The following is a 21,712-nucleotide window of genomic DNA, read 5'->3' on the forward strand; positions in this document are numbered from 1 at the left end:
AGGGAAAAAAAAAACTTCAAAAATTCCACTAGGCCTATGAGGTGCTATAAAAATTTCACTGGATCTATATGTGATTCGGCCCATTTTCAATCCGAAAACTCGAGATGATAGGTTGTGGTACCCAGTCTACAGTGGTAATAGCTTTTCTGCTAGTGCGATGCACATGTTATTATCTACAGTGATTATTTTTAAATGATTTTTTAAAAATTCCGAATCACAATTGAAATATTTATTAAATTATATATATTCCTAAATTGAAAGCATCCAAATATTAGTGAATACAATATCAAATTCATATAATTGGGAATTGAATTATAGTACCAAATATGAATGAAGAAAATGATATCATTTAGAAAACATATTACATTTTCTTCAATGTCAAATTCTAAAAAATTGTAATAGATGACCTCCATATATTTTGTAAAAAAAGATAAGTGCAAATCATCTATTTTTAATATATTTATTCATTACTATTTCAAAAGTGTTCGATATTTAAACATACTTATTGCATGTAATAGATTTTCTTTTAGTTATTAATTATGTCAAAAAGTTTCTTATAGATATATATTTTAATAAATTATATTTTTATAATTAAATTTTAATATTATATATTTTAAATCAATAATGTGCTTGTATAATAAATTTATTAAGTTTTTAATGATTTATATACATTCACTAATTTGTCCTAATTGTATATACATTCTTAATTGTTTATTTAGACATTTACCTTTATGACCTCATACTATGTATAAAATTATTTTTCTAGCCATATTTATTATGCGAATACGACTATATATATATATATATATATGCTATTACTATTGCTATTACTGTTATTCTTATTCTTGTTATTGTTTTTGGGTTACAAAAATTGTGGAAGACATTATTCCTGTAATTCGGGGAGATAAAGTATTAAAGGTTATTCTCCCTCCCAACAAGTGTATTTCTTGAGATTCGAACTTATGTTCTCCTTCTTATGGGAATTGGAGCTGCTTACCACTTAATCAACACTTTGTTCTTGTTATTGTTTTTCGGTTACAAAAATTGTGGAAGATATTGCTCCCGTAATTTCGAGAGATCGAGTATTAAAGGTTATTCTCCCTTCCAATAAATGCGTTTCCCGAGATTCTAACTTATGTTCTCATTCTTATGGGGATTGAAACTATTTAGCACTTAATCAATACTTTATTGGTTATTCTTGTTATTGTTACTGTTACTATGAAGAGGACCCATCAAGAAAAGGGGTATGAAGAGGAAGATGGAGAGATGGAGGAATGATGAGGTTAAAGTCTGCATCATTGGAGAGTCCAAAAAAAAGAAGACAGATGGCAGGTAGGCTGTCAAAAAAAAGAGGCGGATGTGAGCTTCTATACTGTATAGGGTACTGAGAAAGACACGTGAGCTTCTATATAATACGAACAATTGGGAACGGCTGCCCGACGCAAAACAGACTGATCTCTAATTCGTCTTTCCAAGTTGACATTTCTAAGCTCAAGGAGGAAAAAAACAAGAACTATGTTGTCAAGACTATTATATTGGAAGACGACGTTCCTGAGGCAAAGTTTCCTATGACTAATTGCAATCCCGGCCAATAATACAAGCTGAGGTTTACAGCGACAAAGAACAGTAACTCCCTTATCCATCTCAGCACTCATCCCATCACTGCTAAGTGCTCTTTCTCTGTTTTTCGGCTGCAGGTGAGAGTAACGGGGTCAGTAGGGATAAGAGAAGGGAAATAGAAAATTATGGCAATCGCGTCTGTAACCTCTGAGATCCAAGTCGAGAGTAATTAAGGCCGGTGTAATGAATCCGTTCTTTTGCCTTTTTTTGGCCAAGAAGGGAGGTAGGTTATTCTTCCCCAAGAAGCATATCCTGTGGTCATAAGGACTCTTCATGGTATTATTATTATTATTATTATTATTATTATTATTAGGGAGCTCGAGATATTTATCTGAAGAACTTCATGTGGGTCCTTCCTCTTGACTTTTACAGTTTTACTCCCAAATAGACTTCTTCTTCTTCTTTTTTATGAAAAACTACTTTGGTGATACCAAACTTTTTAAATTATAATGCGAACGGGATAAAATTCTTTTTTTTTAACAATTTAGTACAAAACGTATCAAATTGTTGTAATTAAGTTCAATCCGTCCATTTTCGCCGATGCCGTGAAGACTTTCTAACGTGATACGTGACGTGACAAGTCGTATTATACGTAAGCTCAAAACTTTTAACATGATATAACAAATTGGTACAAAATTTTATTAAGATGTAACAAAATTGTACAAAATTTTTAGCATCATATAACAAATTGATATAAATAACAGAGCAAATGAGACAATGTTAAAACAAGTTAACATGTTTTAAAGTAATTTCTGCAGCACAGTATGGATTGTTTGCCCTTTCAAAGCATAAACAACCATATAACTTGATTGAAATAATTTGCTAAGTTTTGTACCAAATTATTACCAAAAAAAATTGTATCGTCCGCATTACAACTTAAAAGTTTTGTATCACCCAAGTAATTTTCCTAACTTTTTGAAGAACTTTCGGTGAGTCCTTTCTCCCGATTTTTAGTCCCAAACTAGGAAAGAATCTGAGTTACGCCATGGTTCCCAAAAACTTATTTTGTCATCGATTAAAATATTATATGATTGAAATATGAGAGTGAATATTAATAGAGAAAACTATCAAAATGATCATTAAAATATTTTAAAACTAACAAATTACTACTTGAAAGATTTTTGAAACAAAATTATCATTGAAATACCATAATCTATAACATTTTGGTACCACCGTCAAAATTTCAATAGTTTCGTTATGTAAAAATGACATGGACTCTTATGTGCCATCTAGTAGACAAACAGCCCCGATTAACGTTACACTTCATCCAGTACAACATCGTTTTTGTCATACTAGTTTTTTTAAAAAAAAAAACCCCAAACTCGTCGTCACCAACATCATTTCCCTCCCCCATCTGCAGTCAAAATTAGGGGAAGTTATCCTCTATACAAAACAGAGCACTGAACAGACGAGTTTGGACAAGCGGAAAACAATCAAAATTAGGACAAGCGGATGTCGCCTCCCATCAGAAGAGTCGTCGACGCTGTTGTGCCGAAGGTTGTGGACACACGGAACTCCGCTGCTCATTCCCTCTTCTCATCAACCCCTCCCTCCCCTATCGAAATGTTACTGCAATCAAAATTATTAAAATTACAGCTAGCTATCAACTTTTAGCAAATCGACAGTAAAAGCAAGACATAACAACACAACAGGGGACCGCAACTTCGAGCAACACCAACCGGTCAAACCTACCATTCATCACCAAATTAAGTGAAAATCGACTAACCTCGAGAGGGCTAATTCGACTAAAAAGACTGCAAATGAACTCGTTTGGATTGCAATGGAGGCCGCAGATGAACTTCAGCTAGGGCCGTAGGAAACCATAAATCGGACTTAGGGCTAGCAAATCGGACTCCAATCGGACTTCAATCAGATAATCTATAGTCGAGAGATACTTCTGAGACTTACCAATTGGCTCTAATAGCTCTTGCTATAAAATCCACTTCCTTGAGACCACCAGAGACGAAGACTTGGTACAAAGTTGCTAGTGGTGTCAAACTCAAGCTCAACGAGTCCGTGTGTTCACAACCTTTGGGGCGACGGCACTGGCGACTCTTCTGATTGGGGGGCTACGTTGGGTTCGATGGGGGGAGGGGATAGGAAGGACGACATCGGGGGGGGCACGTCGAGTTCGTCGGGTTAGAGGATAGCTTGCCTTAATTTTGATTGCAGATGGGGGAGGGAGGGGATAAGAAGGACAACAACGGCGTCGTTTCGTCCAGATCTCATCTTTTTTTTTAAACGAGAGGCTATAAACGACGTCGTACACGATGATGTGCAATGTTAATCGGGGTCATTTTTCTACTAGATGCCACATAAGCATCCATGTCATTTTCTCGTAACGGCACTAATGAAATTTTGGCGGTGGTACCAAAATGTTATAGATTATAGTCTTAAATGATCATTTTGTTTCAAAAAATCTTTCAAGTAGTAATTTGTTAATTTTAAAATTTTTCAATGACCATTTTGATAGTTTTTTCATATTAATAATATTGGAAAGTGTGTCAGCAAATTAATATGGTGTGACTTATTTTAAAAGTGATAGAACCTTCTAATTTCAAAAATATTGTAATTTTATGAACATACATGAATGTATAGAAAAAAGTAAATGAGAATTTTAATTATATGATATTATATGACAAGTATGAAAAAGTAAATGTTCATGTGAAAAATTAAAAATAATGATGAAATAGTTTTCCTTAGGGGTGTAGGGGTCTGGTTACCCCTTTTTTTTCACAGTACTCGAACCTTATCATGTAAGGAACAAGTTTCAAGATCTTGAACTGGATCCTATCCTGTTGAACCTACTCAAAACCTGAATTGTAATATAGGATCCGGATACTCTATTGGAACCTATAACTTTTTCTTTTATTTTTTTTCAAACACAATAAATGAAACTAAAAAATACCTCATTCTTTTTGGTGTGAACCTTGGCATCCGGAAGCCCATCTGGGTTTCGACTAATACAATTGAGTCGAGTCAGCCAATTAAGGGGTAACATTCTCTCAGCATTAATTTTCTACATTCACAAAGACTCAAACCCGAGATATTGCTTAAGTAGAACAAACGTCAAACTGCTTGAACTAACCCGTGTTTCAGATCTCATTCACAATTATGCAAAACAGATAAATGTCGTCATAAATTAATCGGATCTCATCCATCGATAGAACTAAAGGATTATGCAGCTCTTTTTAGGATTATGTAGTAGACAAAGCAAATAAACAACTAAAAGATTAAGATTTTATACCGTTCACCGCAAGTATAAACTAACTCTCCACCTTTAGCTTCTCTAATCGCGCCATGTGTCCCATTTAACTCCTCATGCAAATAGTATTAGTCCTATAATATGTTTATTTTTTAATTGCAATTTTATGACAATTGCCTTACTTACAAAGACTATTTTCCTAATTCAATATCCTACAAATATAAAGTCTATGTGTATCTTCTTCTCTTACAACATTCATCTTCTTCTTACGTTCATCGATTTCATGTTCGAAAAAAAATATAAATTTCAAGGATCGTGTCTATGAATGTTGAGTGGCTTATGCTGCGTTTGGTTTGTAAGTAACATTTTAAAATCAGATTTTGATTTTGAAAAAAAAGTTGTATAAATGGTTATGTATGGGGCCTACCATTTGACTTTGTATAAGTGATTTTGTTTTGTTGTAGAAAAAAAAAGTGATATAAATTGGGTCCACCATTTGACTTTGTATGAGTTATTTTGTTTTATTGTTGGTAGAATTTAGTTAAAGTGTGATTTTAAAATCACATTGTGAAACCAAACAACATTCCTTATTTTAATTAAGACTCTAAAAACCTAAAACCCTAAAACCCTAAAAACCCTAAAACTTTAAAACCCTATAAATCCTAAAATCCAAAAAACCCTAATGAACATGAAATTGATGAGCGTAAAATGAAGATTAACGTTGTAAAAGATGAAGAGATACATAGACTTTGTTATGTTCATAGGATATTGTATGGGATGTTGTCCTATGAATTATGGTTGAACTAGGAAATTAATCTTTGTAAGTAAGGCAATTGTTATAAAATTGTAATTAAAAAAAATTAAAGGACTAAAATCGTTAGCATGGGGAGTCAGATGGGACACGTGGCGCGATTTGAGAAGCCAACGGTGGAGAGTTAGTTTACATCCGCGGTGGACGATATAAAAATCCAACAGATTATGTAGCTATTTAGCAGGAAAAAAAAGGGATGATGTAGCTCTTTTTAGTAGACAAAACAAATAAACTCTCTTTAAGATTATGTAACTACTGACATCGCACATAGAGGATTATTATAATTTTTTTTAAAAAAATATAGGTTCCGAGTAATGGTTTCGTGGATATCCTATATGTTGGAATCGGAACAGAAATTTATTTTCACCGATTCCTTAAATTACTACCCGAACCCTACCCTATTTTTAATTGAAATTATCTAGACCCTACCCTAACGGGTAGGTTCTAATATTCCAGGTATACCCGACACCGATGCACACCCCTAGTTTTTCTATGAGATTAAAAAAATAAAAGTGCAAGACTAGAGGGAAAAAAATAAAAATGCAACAAATAAAATATTGTAGTAAGTTATAGAAATTAAAAGCAAATTGTAACAAAGTAAACACTTAAAGGAAAGGTCTACGAGGTCACGTACGTGGATCCTTGAGGTTAAGATAGATCCATATTAAAGTTTAGTAAGAAAAAGGAAATATATTTTTTAAGTATTAAGGGATTAAAAAACTATTTAAATAGTTTTAAAATTATTTTTATTTTATTTTATTTAATAGAGTAAAACAAAGAGTTAAAAGAAGTAAATTAAAAAACAAAACCTAAAAAATGGAGAAAGAAAAGAATAAAGGAAATTATATACCTATATTTCTTTTGACCTTGTTACATAGGCTATTACAATCTTAAATTCTTCTACAGCAGTGCAGCTAGTGCTTATATTAAGTATAATATTTATATATTTATATCGTTCTTCTTGAATTACAATATTATAATGTTCTGGCTAAACACCCATATTGACTTATAAAATACCAAATGTAATTTATAAATATATATATATATATATTTCGGCACTATTAGTTAATATATATATATATATATGGATACTTGAGTTTATAAATAAATTAATAAAATTAACTCATTTTGTACTTACCAAAAAAGAAATTAACTCATTTTATTATATCATATATATTATCTTCTAAAATTGATTAGTTGAGATCTTACATGTTTATTAACTATGAATTATAATATTATCTTAAATATATAGAGAGAGAATGATTTAATAACTACAATAATAATAATTTTTTACTTAAAGAAAAAAGAAACGGTGGACGAAAGAATTGAGGGATCAATTAAAACCTGAAACATTATAATAGAGAAATATTTTAACACCTCAAATAACACTTTATCATTATTTCTTCATAAATTTATAGAGTCACGTGTTGTATCATTTTGAGAAAATAAATGTGTATAAGTATCAAAATGATACCCCACTCTACTTTTATAGGATGTAACCTGTTTTAGTTAATTAATATATAAGCAGTTAAGACATATTAATTTTTAAATTTTTTCAGATGATGTAACGAGAAATCAAAAGAAAAGACAAAAACGAAAAAAATTTATGGGTATACTAAAACAAGAAGAAAAGAATATGTCAGAATGTACAATGGTTTGTTATATTAAAGTTAGGCAAAGGCAGTTCACTGCAATTTCAATTCTTGCCGGTACAACTTTTCGTGTTAACCAGCCTTTCTCAGATCCTCAAACGCTAAGACTTTTTCTTAACCATTTAATTTAGAATTGTCTGCCACATTTAAAACCAAAGCCTGAATTTCGCATAGAACTTTAAAGGTGTAGATTCGTAATATCGCATAATCGGGGACTCGTATGTGGACAAGAGACAAGAAGCTTCCAGCGGATACTGCTTGATTCCGCTCATACGACTCATACAAACAAAAAACAACAATAACAATTGTCCCACGGTGTTTCATTCTACACGATCAAAGAAACAGTTCCACGAATAGTACAACTGTGAATAAATGCCAAACTAGCAAAAGAACCAAACACATCATACCCGGGGAAAATTTGCACGAGCTCTGATGTGTATCATTAGCCATATAAAGCACCTCATCCATCCAGCTCACGCGAATAACTTGTACAAGACATTAACTCCCCCCGACAGTGAAAGGTCACCATGTTTCAGGATGGACCTGAGCTAGTGTCACACACGAAGAGCACAGGTGATTCTTGACAACACAGGCGTAGAAAGATTCCTCTCGACTGGCTCAAACACAATGTTTGATGAATACTGATTCAATCACAATAAAGTGGGACCTATGATGATCATGGTTATGACCGACCCAACTGAAATGAATGGCAAGAATATACCCAAAGGCATTGGAGGGCAGCAGGATCGCCTACAGCATCTCTAGTAACTCAGGTTTGGTTTGTTTCTGCTCTTGATCGGGATTGACTCGCTTCTCTTCTGAATGATGGGTTTCAGTTGCTCCTGGATCTGTAGCAACAGACCTCTGCCCACCATCCTCGAACAGATCATCTAGATCTTCACTTGCATCATTCTTGTCTCCAACATTCAGGGAGATTTCCCCACCCTCATTTCTCTGACCTTCAGAAGCTTCACCCTCCCTAACATTATCAGTCGTTCTTACCGGTCTTTCTTGATCATCCTTTGCGGTATCTTCAGTGGCTTCTCTCAGGTTATTCCTAGGACTCACAGCTGTTACAAGGTTGGCACCTCGGACCAGTTCAGGTCGGGCCTCTACCCCAACACGCCTTAAGTGTAGCTGTCACTTAAACAGACATTAGTAAGAATTAAAGGATTTCAAAAGAAATTGAATACATATACATACATATATATATGTATATATGTGTGTGTGTGTGTGTGTATATATATATATTATGCACCTGAAGATGGAGATTAACTTCATCTGGGCGAGAAAGGAATGGAAAGTCCCCTCCTGTTTTCAGATGGGCCCGTCTTGCTTCTGGATACCTTTCACTCAGCTGATCTTTAAGGGGTTGAGGAATTGCACAGTAGTCATTCGTCTTCATGGATAAGGATATAACAATGAGAATACAAAATAGGAGCAAGAACTAGAATTATAAAAACTCTAACATGCATGAGAAGCTTCTATATATGCTCAGTTGTTTCTCACAATCAGAACTGATTCGACTTTTACAATATGAGATATAATTCAGATGTTATCAGATCAGATCAAGGCAGAAAGATGAAGTACGTGAGAAAAAAGCGCCAAGTCTGAACTTTTATTTGCTTTTTAAGTACCTAAAGAAGATTCATGTAACATACATCCATAATAGTGATGAATGAATCTGATAGCAGAAGAGGTCCAATTGAAGCAGCATCAGCTGTCAAAGTTAATCTAGCGGCCAAGTCTTCCCTTGATAGTGTCTCAACCTGTAAAAACACGTGAGAAAAATTAATGGATTCTACTTTACGTTATATTATCTTCGCACTTCTATAGGCATGTGCAGCAAAATTTGTAAAAAAAATTTCATATTTATGCTACTGAGAATCGCTTTCGAATTCTGTACCTGAGCTACAACAAAGTCGACAGAATCAGCAATAAATGGTTCGTGAGGGCCGTCACGAATTCCTGTCAACACGTACCGTTTCAGCAAAAAAGATGGGGTCCAACTAACACTGCATGGTCAACATCGCAAGCATGTCAATCAAGTTTTTCTTAAACAATGTAAAGACGTGGTGAATGAAGAGAATAAATGTAGATCACCAAAAGTTCCAAATATAACATAAACAGATAAACGGAATCATACATGGGAGCCCAAGGCATTGCTGCTGCAAAACTTTGTGTTTCCAGAAAAGTATTAGATAATATCAATGATCTGACCCGTCTTGGACGATGCTGAGCAAAAATTTGAGCCAGAAATCCCCCAAGAGATGTTCCATAAAGATGTATCTATCAAGCACCAATAGATTACACATAATGAAAAGGTAAACCATGATCATCTTGCTGATGAATTGTTGCTACAACATAAACTACAGCACCATGATAAGAGGCACCGTCTCAAAGATTAGATCCAAAAAAATAATAGAGTGGTTCTATATACTAAATCATTATATAGAGGCACAAAATTCACCCATCAAATAAGCACCCACTCGGTAGCCATAATTAAGATAGCAATAAGAAAGATTCATGATTAACCGAATGTTTGAGAAGAATATTCCAATAGTTGATTAAGCACTTACATGATGAACATCGATAGCATCCAAAAATTTCTCAAAAGCTTGGATCCACTCGTGATGATTCCACACACGAGGAATGTCAACAGAGATCACCCGGTAACCCTAAAAAATTGCCATATATATGTCACGCCTTTTAGGAAAAGATGCTATGTGATGCCAAAGATCTAACTGCATGATATATTAGTGCTACTAATCGATGAAAATAAAACATCTCAAAGACACACAATTACCTTCATTGACAACGACATGACCTGTTTGTAATAGACATCTGCTGTTCCTGCAGTCCCAGGAAGACAAATAAGTGGTGGCACCGCTTTTGGACCAAAGTCGTAATATCTCCATTGTTTAGTCCCAATCTGCAAAAGCAACAACCATGTGAGAAGCAATCATAAAAATACTGCCAGCAATAGATCAATTGTTCTGCGTTAATTCAACATTATGAAGTTGAATCTAGATTGTTCTGGGTATCAACAAGGTGAACTTGCAAGATTTCATGGTATAGGTTCTTCGTTATCCTCAATAATATCCTCAATAACATTTCAGCAGGAAATGCTGCGGACTTAATACGAACATAATGAGGATATTCCATTCTAGTTTGGCGGTGGGCCGTAACTCGTGAAACAATAGGAGTCAGCGAGTAAGGAACTAGTGGTAATTCTCTATGTGCTCGGCAAGAGCCTTTTAACTTTGGATTAGAGAAGGACTAATGAAGATGAGGAGGATGACCAAATTTAAAGAACAATGTCTTTTTGACTTGACATATCAAAATGATATCTTCACGATTATTTTAAGCAACATTCCCTGAACATGGATCACAAAAACGATGAGCCCAGCCCACAGTGTGTACAAGAAGGCAACACAGCAGCAGCTGAAGAGACGGCAGAATCTAGCAATGAACTCGACTGAACCATCACGGAAAAAACCGATAGCACGGTGAAACATAGACACGGAGTATCAAAACAAGACCAGTAGTTCAATGGAACAAAAATACACAGAACAGAGTCTAAGCTTGAAGATGAATTCTCCCGAGCGCAGCACAAGAACCAACCAACCGTAAAGACTTAACTTCACACTGCAGAGTACAAGAATCAATCAATATCCGACACTCACAGAGCAGTAAAGAAAACAGAAACAAGAACATGAACTAGCTCCAGAGCATAACAAGTCGTGGTTGCGAAATCTACCAAAATCAGATTGCCGGAAAAAAAAAAAAAAAAGCATTTCTGTAAGACACGGTATCAACAATTTCGTAAATAACGACAGATCAATCAGAGCTGATAAACTCCCGCCAAATTAACAGAACGAAGCGATAATTGAACGAACCCTACTTCCTGATTGGCAATTGAAAACGGGAAATGCAAGGGGAAGATCGAGCAGAGCGGAAGGAGGTTGGGGAGATGAAGAAGAAGAAGGAGACGTACGGGGATCTTGTGAAGAGGGACCTGAGACTTGAAGTGGACATAATCTCCGGGCGCCGATGAGACGCCTTTCATCGCTCAATCCCGACAGAAACCGCCCATATATCACGACGACTCCTCCGCCATCTCCGATCTTCCGATCAATCAATCATATGGGGATTGGCTCCAACGCCACTTATGATTGTTTTGAATGATCGAACAGTCGACGGGACAGGATTCGGTGGATTCGCTTCGGGCAAACTTTTTTTTTTTTTAATTTTCTTGAAATTGGGTTTTTCCACCTTATTTTTTAATGGAAAATGATGAATTAGGGGATGGTTGACGGGAAGACGGGACACAGACAGCACGTGGCCCCTGTGGCGGTGACAGTCAACTAACGGAGTTCTGTCTTCAACTGCTTGTCAGCGTTAACTTAAGATCTCCCGGCGTCGTCAATAATTTTTCCATCCTCCGTCTATCCCCAAAATGGGAAAAAGAAAATCTTTGAAATAATTTGAAAAAATACAGGTGCTGTAAATTACACCTAATATCTATCGACATATTTATTTATATGGTTAATTTATATCGTTTTTCACTGCGTTAATTGATAAAAATGATATTACTGTGAATATCATTTTTGCTCATCGAGAATTATTTTTTTTAAAATTGTTTAAAACCTTGTTTCCATTAGAATACAGTAGTACTGAGACAGCTCCGGGCCGAGAGATAAGCTTATTAAGTTGATTGAGTATTGTGAGCCGACTAGATTTGATATGCTGTGGGACTAGAAAGGTTATTGGTCCTGGGTTTAGGGCTGTTCATGGTGCGATTCGGTTCTGTTACTGGAGTACCAGTCCAAGCCGAATCATTTGACAGCTGAAAAATTGAACCAAACAGAACCGGTTAGTTTTGTTCGGTTAATCGGTTATCAAACAGCCAGGTTCGATCAATTCTCCGAACCGAACAGAAATGGCCAAATAGAAAAAAGCTGATTTTAATTACTTTTTTGTGAAATTTTTAACGACAAATTATACGTATTTGAAGAACCATCGCTGCAGTTTTGTTTGCTGCTCCTTACACTAAACAAAATCTGTTCATGGAATTCTCTCTTCGAGGTTCGAGTTCAAAGGACTCATAACCAAAAAAAAAAAAAAAAAAAAAAAGAGGTTCAAGTTCAAAGAAATCTCTAGTTGGAAGATTCGTTTCCTGATTATCTATACTCCAAAGTTTCCAATCTTAAGATTAGACTCCCCGAAAAGAGCCATAAAGAATTCAGCTCTGCAAACGTATGATTTAACATTGTCCATGGCACAAACAAATGGATATCAATTGGCCACACGACTGATACAAATGCAGTGCAATCACAAAGAGGTTCCAACACTAAAAATTAACTTAAGCATCATCATCATATTAAGAAAGAAAATTACAGGGGAGGAAATTAAGGGAACGAAACCAAAAAGGAACAAAGCGTGGATGGAGAGGAGAGAGAGGAAGCAGCACTGCTGAAGGACGGAGAAGATTGCTCGAACTACGAAGGGAGAAGTGGCAGATGCATATGCAAAGAGAGGGTTGATTCGGTTGAAGAGACTGCAGATGAACTTGTCTGGGTTGCAAGCAAAGCCGCATATGAACTTCAGCTAGGGCTGTAAGAAACCACAAATCGAACTTAGGGTTAGCAAATCGGACTCCACTTGGACTTCAATCGGACAATCTATAGTCGAGAGAGACTTGAGAGACTTACCAATCAGCTCTAATAGCTCATAAGATAAAATCCACCTCCTAAAACCACCAAAGACGGAGACTCAATACAGAGATAGAGCTGGCGAAGTCGAACTCAAGCTCGACGAGTACGTGTGTCCACGACCTTCGACGCGACGGTGCCGAAGACTCTTATTGGGGGCCACGTCGGGTTCGTCTGGTCTGAGTCCCTCTGTCCGTCAGTAGTCATGTGAGTCATGTCCGCTTCTCTGTGTATGTGTTCTCTGTTTTGTATGGAAAACGAAGACTAGACCAGACGAACCCGACGAATAGAATAATAGTTTCTTTTCTTTTTTTCATTTTCTTTGATGGTTTGGTTTGTTTAACCACAATGAACCGGATGTAAATGGCTCGGCAACGAACCGAACCATTCAAGGCATGTCTAACCGAATTGAAAGAGAATCGGTTCTAATGGTTCGGTTCAAAAACAGTTCGACTCAGTGCAGTTGGGCAATTCGGTGCGGTTTTTTGGTTTTTGTGAACAGCCCTACCCGGCTGGCTTGATCGCAATACATTCAAGCTCACTCTCCTCTCCTCTAGTCAAAGAAGTAACTACTGCATCCTCGTCTCCTTCAAAAACCATCACGCAAGGCCGTTCGGTTGACTTAACCTTATCTACAAAGTTTGCAGCAAGCGCCTAGAGATTCCTCAGACTCGATTGAAACCCGAGCTTGTTTCAGGCAAATGGGGACACTATAGCCATCCCTGAATCTCAGCGAATGGTAAGAAACACAACTCAACATTCCTATTTTACTTTCGACAGAGTAATTTTGCTTGGACTATCGGTAGCTTCAAGAGTTTTGACAGGATGAACAATCCCGAGCGGAAGAACTGGCTATTGCAGATGCACTTCATGCTGAAGAGACCATCCCCGCAGAAGGAAACATGATGTTCGCTTTGTAGGAGGGAGTTTTGAGCGAGGGCTCCCTGCAATCTCGGGAGCTTCATATTGAAGTCTTCAGTAACTTGAGGCATGAATCCCATAAAAGACCTGCTAGTTATGATCTCTTACAATGAGCACGGGAAAACTAAGCTAACTCTCACACAGCCACATCATCTAGCAGCCTAAGGAAACAAATCGCGTCTTGGACAATCCTCCCCGACAAGCTGTCCATAGTCACAGTACAAGAACACCCAGAAGCTAACAAACTATAACACAGATGTCCATGTCAAAGCTAGCACAACCGCATAACCGTTCATCGCTTGAAGAAACAGAAAGGCGAAGGATTTGCAGGGCAAGAGCAATACAGCAAGAGGAGCAACGACATTGATATCAGAGCAAGAACTTGGAAAATTTTCCCAAATCACATCGAGAGGCTCTGCATAGGCTGAAAGACGTGAACTTGAAGTATTAACTCATGGACCGTCTAGTATCTAACTCACCATTCTCCCGTTGACACTATCGATGAACTTATAACAGTTTCAAACACCAGGGATAGTGAAAAATGAACTTTTACATGGAAAATTGAGAGTTCAATGCTCCTCGGATTCTGTTGATACCACTCGTTATTGCAAAGGATGCTGCTCTTGAATGGGAATGTATTGCAAGACATTGCCCTTCTTGTTCAAAGTAATTGTCTACAGGGACACAATTAATCACAGCAAATTTGACAAAGAACAATGAAGAATGATAAATATATAGACTTACTCGAACAAATACCTCTATAAAGAACAATTGCACCAGTAAACAAAAGAATAAGATCCATCACCAAGAGCTCCTCTTCTTCGAGCCCGAATAGTATTTCAGGTACCAGTGCACAAATTTCTTCAACCCCGTTTCCAAATCGGTTGTTGGCTTATACCCGAGCTCCCTCTGCGCCGAGCTTATGTTCGCATGAGTGAACATCACGTCCCCATTACTCGGCATCGGCATCAACTTCTTGTTCGCCTTGACCTTCAAGAGCTTCTCCAGTATGCTCACAAGCCTCGTTACGGGAACAGGGGAGGTGTTCCCGAGATTGAATACCCGAAGCTGTGCAGGCCCCCTCTTCTTCCCACCACTCCCTGTGCTCTTCTTCGCCGTGTCCAGAGCCCCCAGGCAGCCCTTCACGATATCATCAATGTAGGTGAAATCTCTTGCTACAGAGCGGTGATTCGGACCCTCAAAGATCTCGATCTGCTTCCCGCTCAATATATGCTTGGTGAAGAAGAAGTAAGCCATGTCAGGCCTACCCCACGGACCGTATACCGTAAAGAACCGTAGGCCAGTGATGGATAGCCCGTAGATGTGATTGTAAGTATGCGCAATCTCCTCGCCTGCCTTCTTCGTGGCGGCATAGAGGCTCGCGGGCCGATCAGTCCGGTCCTTCTCCGAGAAAGGGACCTTGGTGTTAAGCCCGTACACCGAGCTCGACGATGCCCAAACGATCGCAGGCTGCGGGTTTGCAGACTTGCACACCTCGAGCAAGTTCACGAAGCCAGCAATGTTGCTGTGGACGTAGGAACTTGGATTCTTCATCGCATACCGGACGCCCGCCTGGGCGGCGAGGTGCATTACATGGGTAAAGGGAACCACATCGAATAGCTTCTCGAGAAGCTCCCGGTCGTTAATGTCTCCCTCGATTACGAAGATTCCCGATTTATCGAGCTGGGATCTCCGGTCTCGCTTGAGCTTGGCGTCGTAGTAGTCGTTGAAGTTGTCGAGGCCAATTACCCCATCCCCGCGGCGTTTCAGAGCGAGGGACACGTGGGTGCCAACGAATCCGGCGGCACCGGTGACGAGGACAGTGAAGCGGCCGCCGGATCGGACCTTGGCGGAGGAACGAACCTGGCTCTCCCAGCCGGGGCCGCCCCAGAGGAAGCGGCGAGGGGGGGAGGAAGAGGAGGAGGGGGAGTAGGAGATGTAGAAGAAGAGGAGGACGAGGGCCAGGAGGAGAGTGGAGAAGAGGGTGATGCGGTGGGGACGGAGGCGGTGGCTGTAGGGAGAGAACTTGTCCGGCTTGAGCTTCCCCGGCGTGGAGGGCAGGTTCAGTTGCGACATTGACGGAGATCCACGCCGGGAGGGGAGGAGGGACTGGGGCTAGAGCTAGGGTTAGGGCTTGGCCTGGAGAAATGGGTCAGATCTCCGGCGATGAGAGAGAGAGAGAGAGAGAGAGAGAGAGAGAGGGAGGGAGTTGATAGCAGAGAGAGGGGGAGTAGATTTGAGTGGGAAAGGACGAAGAAGAAGAGGAAGGAGAAGACAGCCATTTTTCCTGTGGACTCTTTGGTTACTTGGAGAGCAGTTTGACTTTGACCTTTCGGATGAACCCGCGGATGAGATTGATTGATAGGTATTGTATTGGGGGTGAAAATTAAAAGAAAAGAAAACTTCTACGCATCTAATTAATTACTATTTTATTACTATACTCTAACTGAAGATCATATACACCCATGAGAATGAAAATCAAGTTTGTCAGTAAAAACATGGGAGGGTTCACAAAATCGAATCATAGAATAGAATCGTGAGTTTTTACCAATATATTGAACATAATTTCATACATATATTGATAATAACGGTATTTGGCTATTAATGATCAACATACATTCCTACTAATATCCTACAAAATGAGCAAACATTTCCTCCTAACGGTCCCTCTTAGCCAACTGTAAAACTTAATTAATTTCTCTTACATTGGATTAAAAGAACAATAAATTAATTCAATTTTTTATTCTACTACAGACTGGGCTTCTACTTTTTTTATTGGATAAACTCGTATTTTTATATGATTATCAAATTTTTATAGCGAATTGACTCGCCGTAAAAAAAAATCGAAATGTAAGGGTCCGTTTGGTTTCATGATGTGATTTTAAAATCATGATTTTGATTTTAACTCTATCCACTACACAACAAAAATACACGTTTTTCAAGTCAAATTTATAATGTCATCTCATTTGTCTTTTTTCACAATCAAAATCAAAATCAAAATCAAACTTAATTTAACTCTGAAGCCAAACGCCTCCAAAATCTCTATTTTTTACTAGTTACAATCGAACTTTGGACTGCAGTGCATGCATTAACGAGTTAAATTGTCAACATCAACTTCGTCCTATGTGCATATAGTAGCCATTTTCACACCGAGCATCTTTTTTCCGGTGAAATTTCCGATCATATGTAGAAAAAGCATATTTTTAGGGGGTGGAATCTCAAATCATTATGTAGAAAAAGTAAAGGTGTTTGGTGTGAGATAATCCAGGCAAATTACTGAAAATCTGATTTTAAATTCCCTTGGCCTATCAAATTACCATGTTTTGTAAAACTAAATTACTGATAATATAGATGTCTAAGATAATTCACCTTCCACCCAGCTAGTAATATACTTTCCCAATAGAGGTAACGATTTAAAATTACCAAGGAAAATGACATCATCCATCCAAACCAATATGGTAATATAACATAACCAGTAATTTTAAAATTGGAAAGCCATTTCAATAGAAATCTAAATTACTAGTAATGTTAGATGTTAATGCATCAAATACCACCTTAGCATTCCATATGATCCCTGCCCCCTGGTGTTGCAGATAGATAATGCAATGACAGGCTCAACTCAATAACCGTCTCCCAGAAACTCGTTATTATTGAGATTCCTGAGATCCGAAATATCGAATTTCTTACAATAATGCCTTTAGTACTAAAGCATTCGACTCGTGGGCTCTTACTCATTGGGTATTATAAAATCCCAAAATAATCGAATTTGATTCCACAATTTTGACATAGGAATCATTTTCGTGGTTCTTCACCTCCAAAAGAATCACGGTTCATTTTAACATTGCATATTGTAATTTTAACTTCATTTTTTGGTTGAATAATTAGATATATTAACATCACAAAGCAACAAAGAAGTATAATTCCAGAGTAGCGCAATGCTTAAAGAAGTTTCATAAGAGCAAACAAGAGACCGACACCACAAACTGTCATAGTGAAAATGTCATTCTCATCCTAACTTGAACAGAACAATATCATAAAATAATCCTCATCTGAACTACAAAAAGTTCCAACACTATTACCACCAATGTCCCTTGGATTAAGGGAGGCAGAAACTGCCCAGAAGCTGGAATACTAACGAGAATCTTCCACCTCTCGAGGAGCTTGAGCTTCCATTAAGCAACGAGAGTGCTAGCAGTGGTCGACTCACTGCATAAAAAAGGCACAGAAAAGTCACGGGAAATGTTGCGAAAAAGTCAAGGATCAATAGCATCTAAATACTCAGGTATAATGCACATGAGCTGAAAACGTGCTGCACATAGATTGATGCCGTTAAGATTCGTATCAGCAGAATGAATTATAAAATTGAGTTACTTAAACTACCATTATCCAGATAGTCCAACCTTGACCAAAACATGAAGGGTATCATTAACATAAGCACTTTCTTGTTTCCTTTGCTTTGTATTATCAAACATTAAACAATAAACATGTACTTGAGCACCACCACTTAGGGGATAAGACAGACAACTCATAACATTAGGGAGAAGGAATCTCAAGGAGCCACTTGCTTTGTTATTTAATACATGGCTTTCATAACTTTTCTTCCTCTCTTTACTTAAATTACGAGTTGAAGCGACAAAGAAGTTTCCTCCGCTTTCCTAATGGCAAAAGAAATTGTTTGATTCAACTCATCTCAATGGAAACCTATATTATCCCACATGATGCAATTGATGGATCGTTTTTATTAATCACATGACATGCCATAAGTTGCACCGCTAACAAGCTCACCCATCACCTAGCTTGAATCATCCCAACCCCAAAACAACCTAAGAAGAAGCTAAGCTAGCTAGTCTAGTATTACAAAAACCTTAAAAAGCTCCCTAAAACAATTCAAGATGACAAGCATATCCTAACTGGCACTATGACAAAATGCTTAGCAACTAACGCAAACGACTGTATCATTCATTGCCACAACACATTAATGAAGTCAGTGGCAAAATAAAATTTCCTTTAAGCTTCTTGCTGGTTAAAGGGATAAGTGATGCCTGTAGTCAACGGAGAGCACATACAGTAAACCCTCTCCTGTTTTTAAACTGCTAGGTATTGAACTTCATCACCAAATCACATTATTGCCAAGATGCTCTAAGGACCTAGGCAAAGATTGCAACAACCGCAACTTTCAGGACACGGCCCCGACATCAAAAATTGAGTTTTTCCATCTACATATTAAACACAGACACCAACCATATCCAATGTCAAAATCACATGATATTATTAAGCCAAAAAAGAACTCACTATTTCCAGACAGGGGGGAGCTTCTTGGTCTTCTTGTAGTAGCGAGCGAGCCTGTGGATTCTGCTCTCCACCAGGATCAGCCTGAACTTGGAGTCCTTGTCCTTCCTGTTCCTCTCGAGGTGCTTGCGGATAGAGACCGCCTTCTTGATCAAGTGGTACAGATCCTCGGGAATCTCCGGAGCAAGCCCTACAACCAATCAGAGTGTCCCAAAGTCATTCCAGAGATCCCACAACTCGCATTTTCATGAATATAATATGCGCAGACCATCGAACGAACATACCATGGGCCTTGAGGATGCGGAGAATCTTGCTCCCGGTGACGCTCTTCACCTGAGCAATGCCATGAGAGTCACGGAGAATGACACCGATCTGAGACGGCGTCAAACCCTTCTTCGCGAACTTGCAGATGTTCTCCTCCACCTGAATCGACATAGTGGCTCGAATCAGGCCATTTTCAGACAACGGCGGATACAATCAAGCGGACAAAGGAGGATCGAATCGATGAAATGGTTCGAATTCGGGAAAAACTCACATCTTGGGAGGAGATCTTGAGCCAGCTCGGGGGCGTCCTCTTGTACGGCAGGGCAGAGGCCGAGATACCCTTTCTGCGAGCAAAAACAACAATCGGTCAGTCACTGATTCACAAAGCCACGAGTTATGGCAAGAGACGAGCAGAGGATGAGGAAGAGAAGGAAGAAGAACAGACCCGCGACTGTGCATGCGACCCATGGCGAAGCGCTGTTAATGGTCTGCCGCTAAGATCAGGGAGGCGCCGGCGGGCTTATGCTGTGCTTGCTCTCAGCTGAAGAAGAGAAACCCTAGCAAGGATCAGGTTTATATTCGGAACAAGCAGCAAACGACATCGTAAGCGGAGGGGCCCATGGGCTCAAGGTTTCAGCCCACACAGTTGGGTCCAAAACAATTTCTCATTTATTACATATCACAAGACTTCAAGAAATTCTTTAAAATATGTGTAAGAAATTAATCTCTTATGTTATGTTCATTTGCACTTAAAATTTCAACACTTAATTTAAATACTGAAATTTTAAGCATTTACTTAGTTATTAAGTCCAAACTGTTTCGGGAAGCAAGTTTTGAATATTGGAATTTTTTTGGTGTATATTCACATACTATGCCATTTTTTTATTCTTTTCACTTTTGCTCCAACCTTTTAGTATCGTATTATTTTTATAATTTGTAAAAATTTAAAAAATGAATAAAAAAAAAAGAGAACGATAAAGAGATCACAGAGGGAGTCAGAGCTGTGGGGCTCCATCGCCGGCCCCCACCACAACAAACGTGGTCGTTGGAGACCGTAGATATCGTCGACGACCTTGTTAAGGACGGTGGGACCGACAATGGAGCACCTACTACTTCGATCTCCCTTTTGTCTCTCTCTTACAATTTGAGGAAAGAGGGAGATTAGAGCAGTAATGGTTCCAATTCAGGCCACCAATGCTTAGATGCCAACGACAACCTAGTCTGGTTGGTTAATAGTGGCTGGGATCAGAGCCATCACGGTATCAGCCCCTCTCATCCAGTTGCCCTCTCTTCCCTCCTTCCCTCCCTCCCCCTTCTGTGCGGAAATGAAAATGGGACCATCTTGCAAAGCTTAAAAAGTTTGAGGGCAATCGCTGCAAATTTTTAGAAAAGCTTGTGAATTTGATTATTCTTTTTTGATTTATCTGGAAAATGCATATAATTCGACATGATTTCTACCCTCCCCTGCAACTCACTCCACCAGAACCAACCGCAATAGGACTGATTCACGATTCACTCTGGGTCAGGACCTTGCTTGGAGAGACCTCTTTTGATCTTCTTGGCTTTCTACTCTTTCAGGAGAAAGTATTCTTGGAAACAAACTACCCAAGAAGCACGAAAAAGGGGAAACATCGAACATTCGATCTCCATTACCATTTGCTCTTTCCAAGGAAGAGAACCCAAAGTTCGGTTTGCGGATACATCAGAGGCTTCTGAATTTACAAATACAAAGCGACAGAGTACTCTCTATCGAATTTAAAAATTACAGCACATATAAATGGGTACTAGTTCCAGCAACAACCAGCAGTAGTATAACTCTTTCAAGAGAAAGTGGCAATGCCTTTCCGACTGAATACCGCAACGATTCTTGGTTTTCAAGGAGATGCCACAACTACGGACCCAGTATAACAATAATGTAACCAACATGCACGGGACAGCAAAAGCGCAGATTTTAAGGAACATACATACACTAAGAAGTAGAACATTTTCAAGGAAGCCTAGTAATGCACAAATCTGAGTTATGTCTGGATAGACTACGACCAAAGGTTTATGATTGAATATTCCAGAAATTAAGGGTAAACTATAGCAGAAGTATTGACTCTTATGAACTACATGAGCTCATTCGAAACTAAAAAATGTCCGATATATGATAGAACTGGAGGGTGCCATCATAAATAATACTTTTTCAGAGAAACAATAGTGAACCATCCAAAGCTATCAAAAAACCATAGAATTC

The 21,712-nt window shown here is 38.3% G+C and overlaps 3 protein-coding genes across 3 annotated transcripts; all 3 read right to left on the bottom strand.

The window, feature by feature from the left end:
- Positions 1 to 7,520: 7,520 nt before the first annotated feature.
- Positions 7,521 to 11,544, bottom strand: LOC116192252 (maspardin). The gene is made up of 8 exons (XM_031520740.1): positions 11,286 to 11,544; positions 10,095 to 10,220; positions 9,868 to 9,966; positions 9,435 to 9,577; positions 9,195 to 9,303; positions 8,950 to 9,057; positions 8,547 to 8,687; positions 7,521 to 8,425 (listed from the first exon to the last, which is right to left on the bottom strand). The coding sequence occupies exons 1-8, from the start codon at positions 11,355 to 11,357 to the stop codon at positions 8,039 to 8,041; spliced, it is 1,185 nt and encodes a 394-aa protein (XP_031376600.1). The 5' UTR covers positions 11,358 to 11,544; the 3' UTR covers positions 7,521 to 8,038.
- Positions 11,545 to 14,345: 2,801 nt separating this feature from the next.
- Positions 14,346 to 16,186, bottom strand: LOC116192253 (UDP-glucuronate 4-epimerase 3). Its single transcript, XM_031520742.1, has one exon. It carries the CDS (start codon positions 15,997 to 15,999, stop codon positions 14,725 to 14,727), a length of 1,275 nt encoding a protein of 424 aa, XP_031376602.1. The 5' UTR covers positions 16,000 to 16,186; the 3' UTR covers positions 14,346 to 14,724.
- A 1,627-nt stretch (positions 16,187 to 17,813) lies between these two features.
- Positions 17,814 to 20,076, bottom strand: LOC116192254 (40S ribosomal protein S13). Its single transcript, XM_031520743.1, has 5 exons — positions 19,922 to 20,076; positions 19,748 to 19,820; positions 19,497 to 19,635; positions 19,216 to 19,402; positions 17,814 to 18,129 (listed from the first exon to the last, which is right to left on the bottom strand). The coding sequence occupies exons 1-5, from the start codon at positions 19,942 to 19,944 to the stop codon at positions 18,096 to 18,098; spliced, it is 456 nt and encodes a 151-aa protein (XP_031376603.1). The 5' UTR covers positions 19,945 to 20,076; the 3' UTR covers positions 17,814 to 18,095.
- Between the last annotated feature and the right edge of the window lie 1,636 nt (positions 20,077 to 21,712).

The sequence above is a fragment of the Punica granatum genome, chromosome 1 (genome assembly GCF_007655135.1).
Source record: "Punica granatum isolate Tunisia-2019 chromosome 1, ASM765513v2, whole genome shotgun sequence".
NCBI classification, from domain to species: Eukaryota; Viridiplantae; Streptophyta; class Magnoliopsida; order Myrtales; family Lythraceae; genus Punica; species Punica granatum.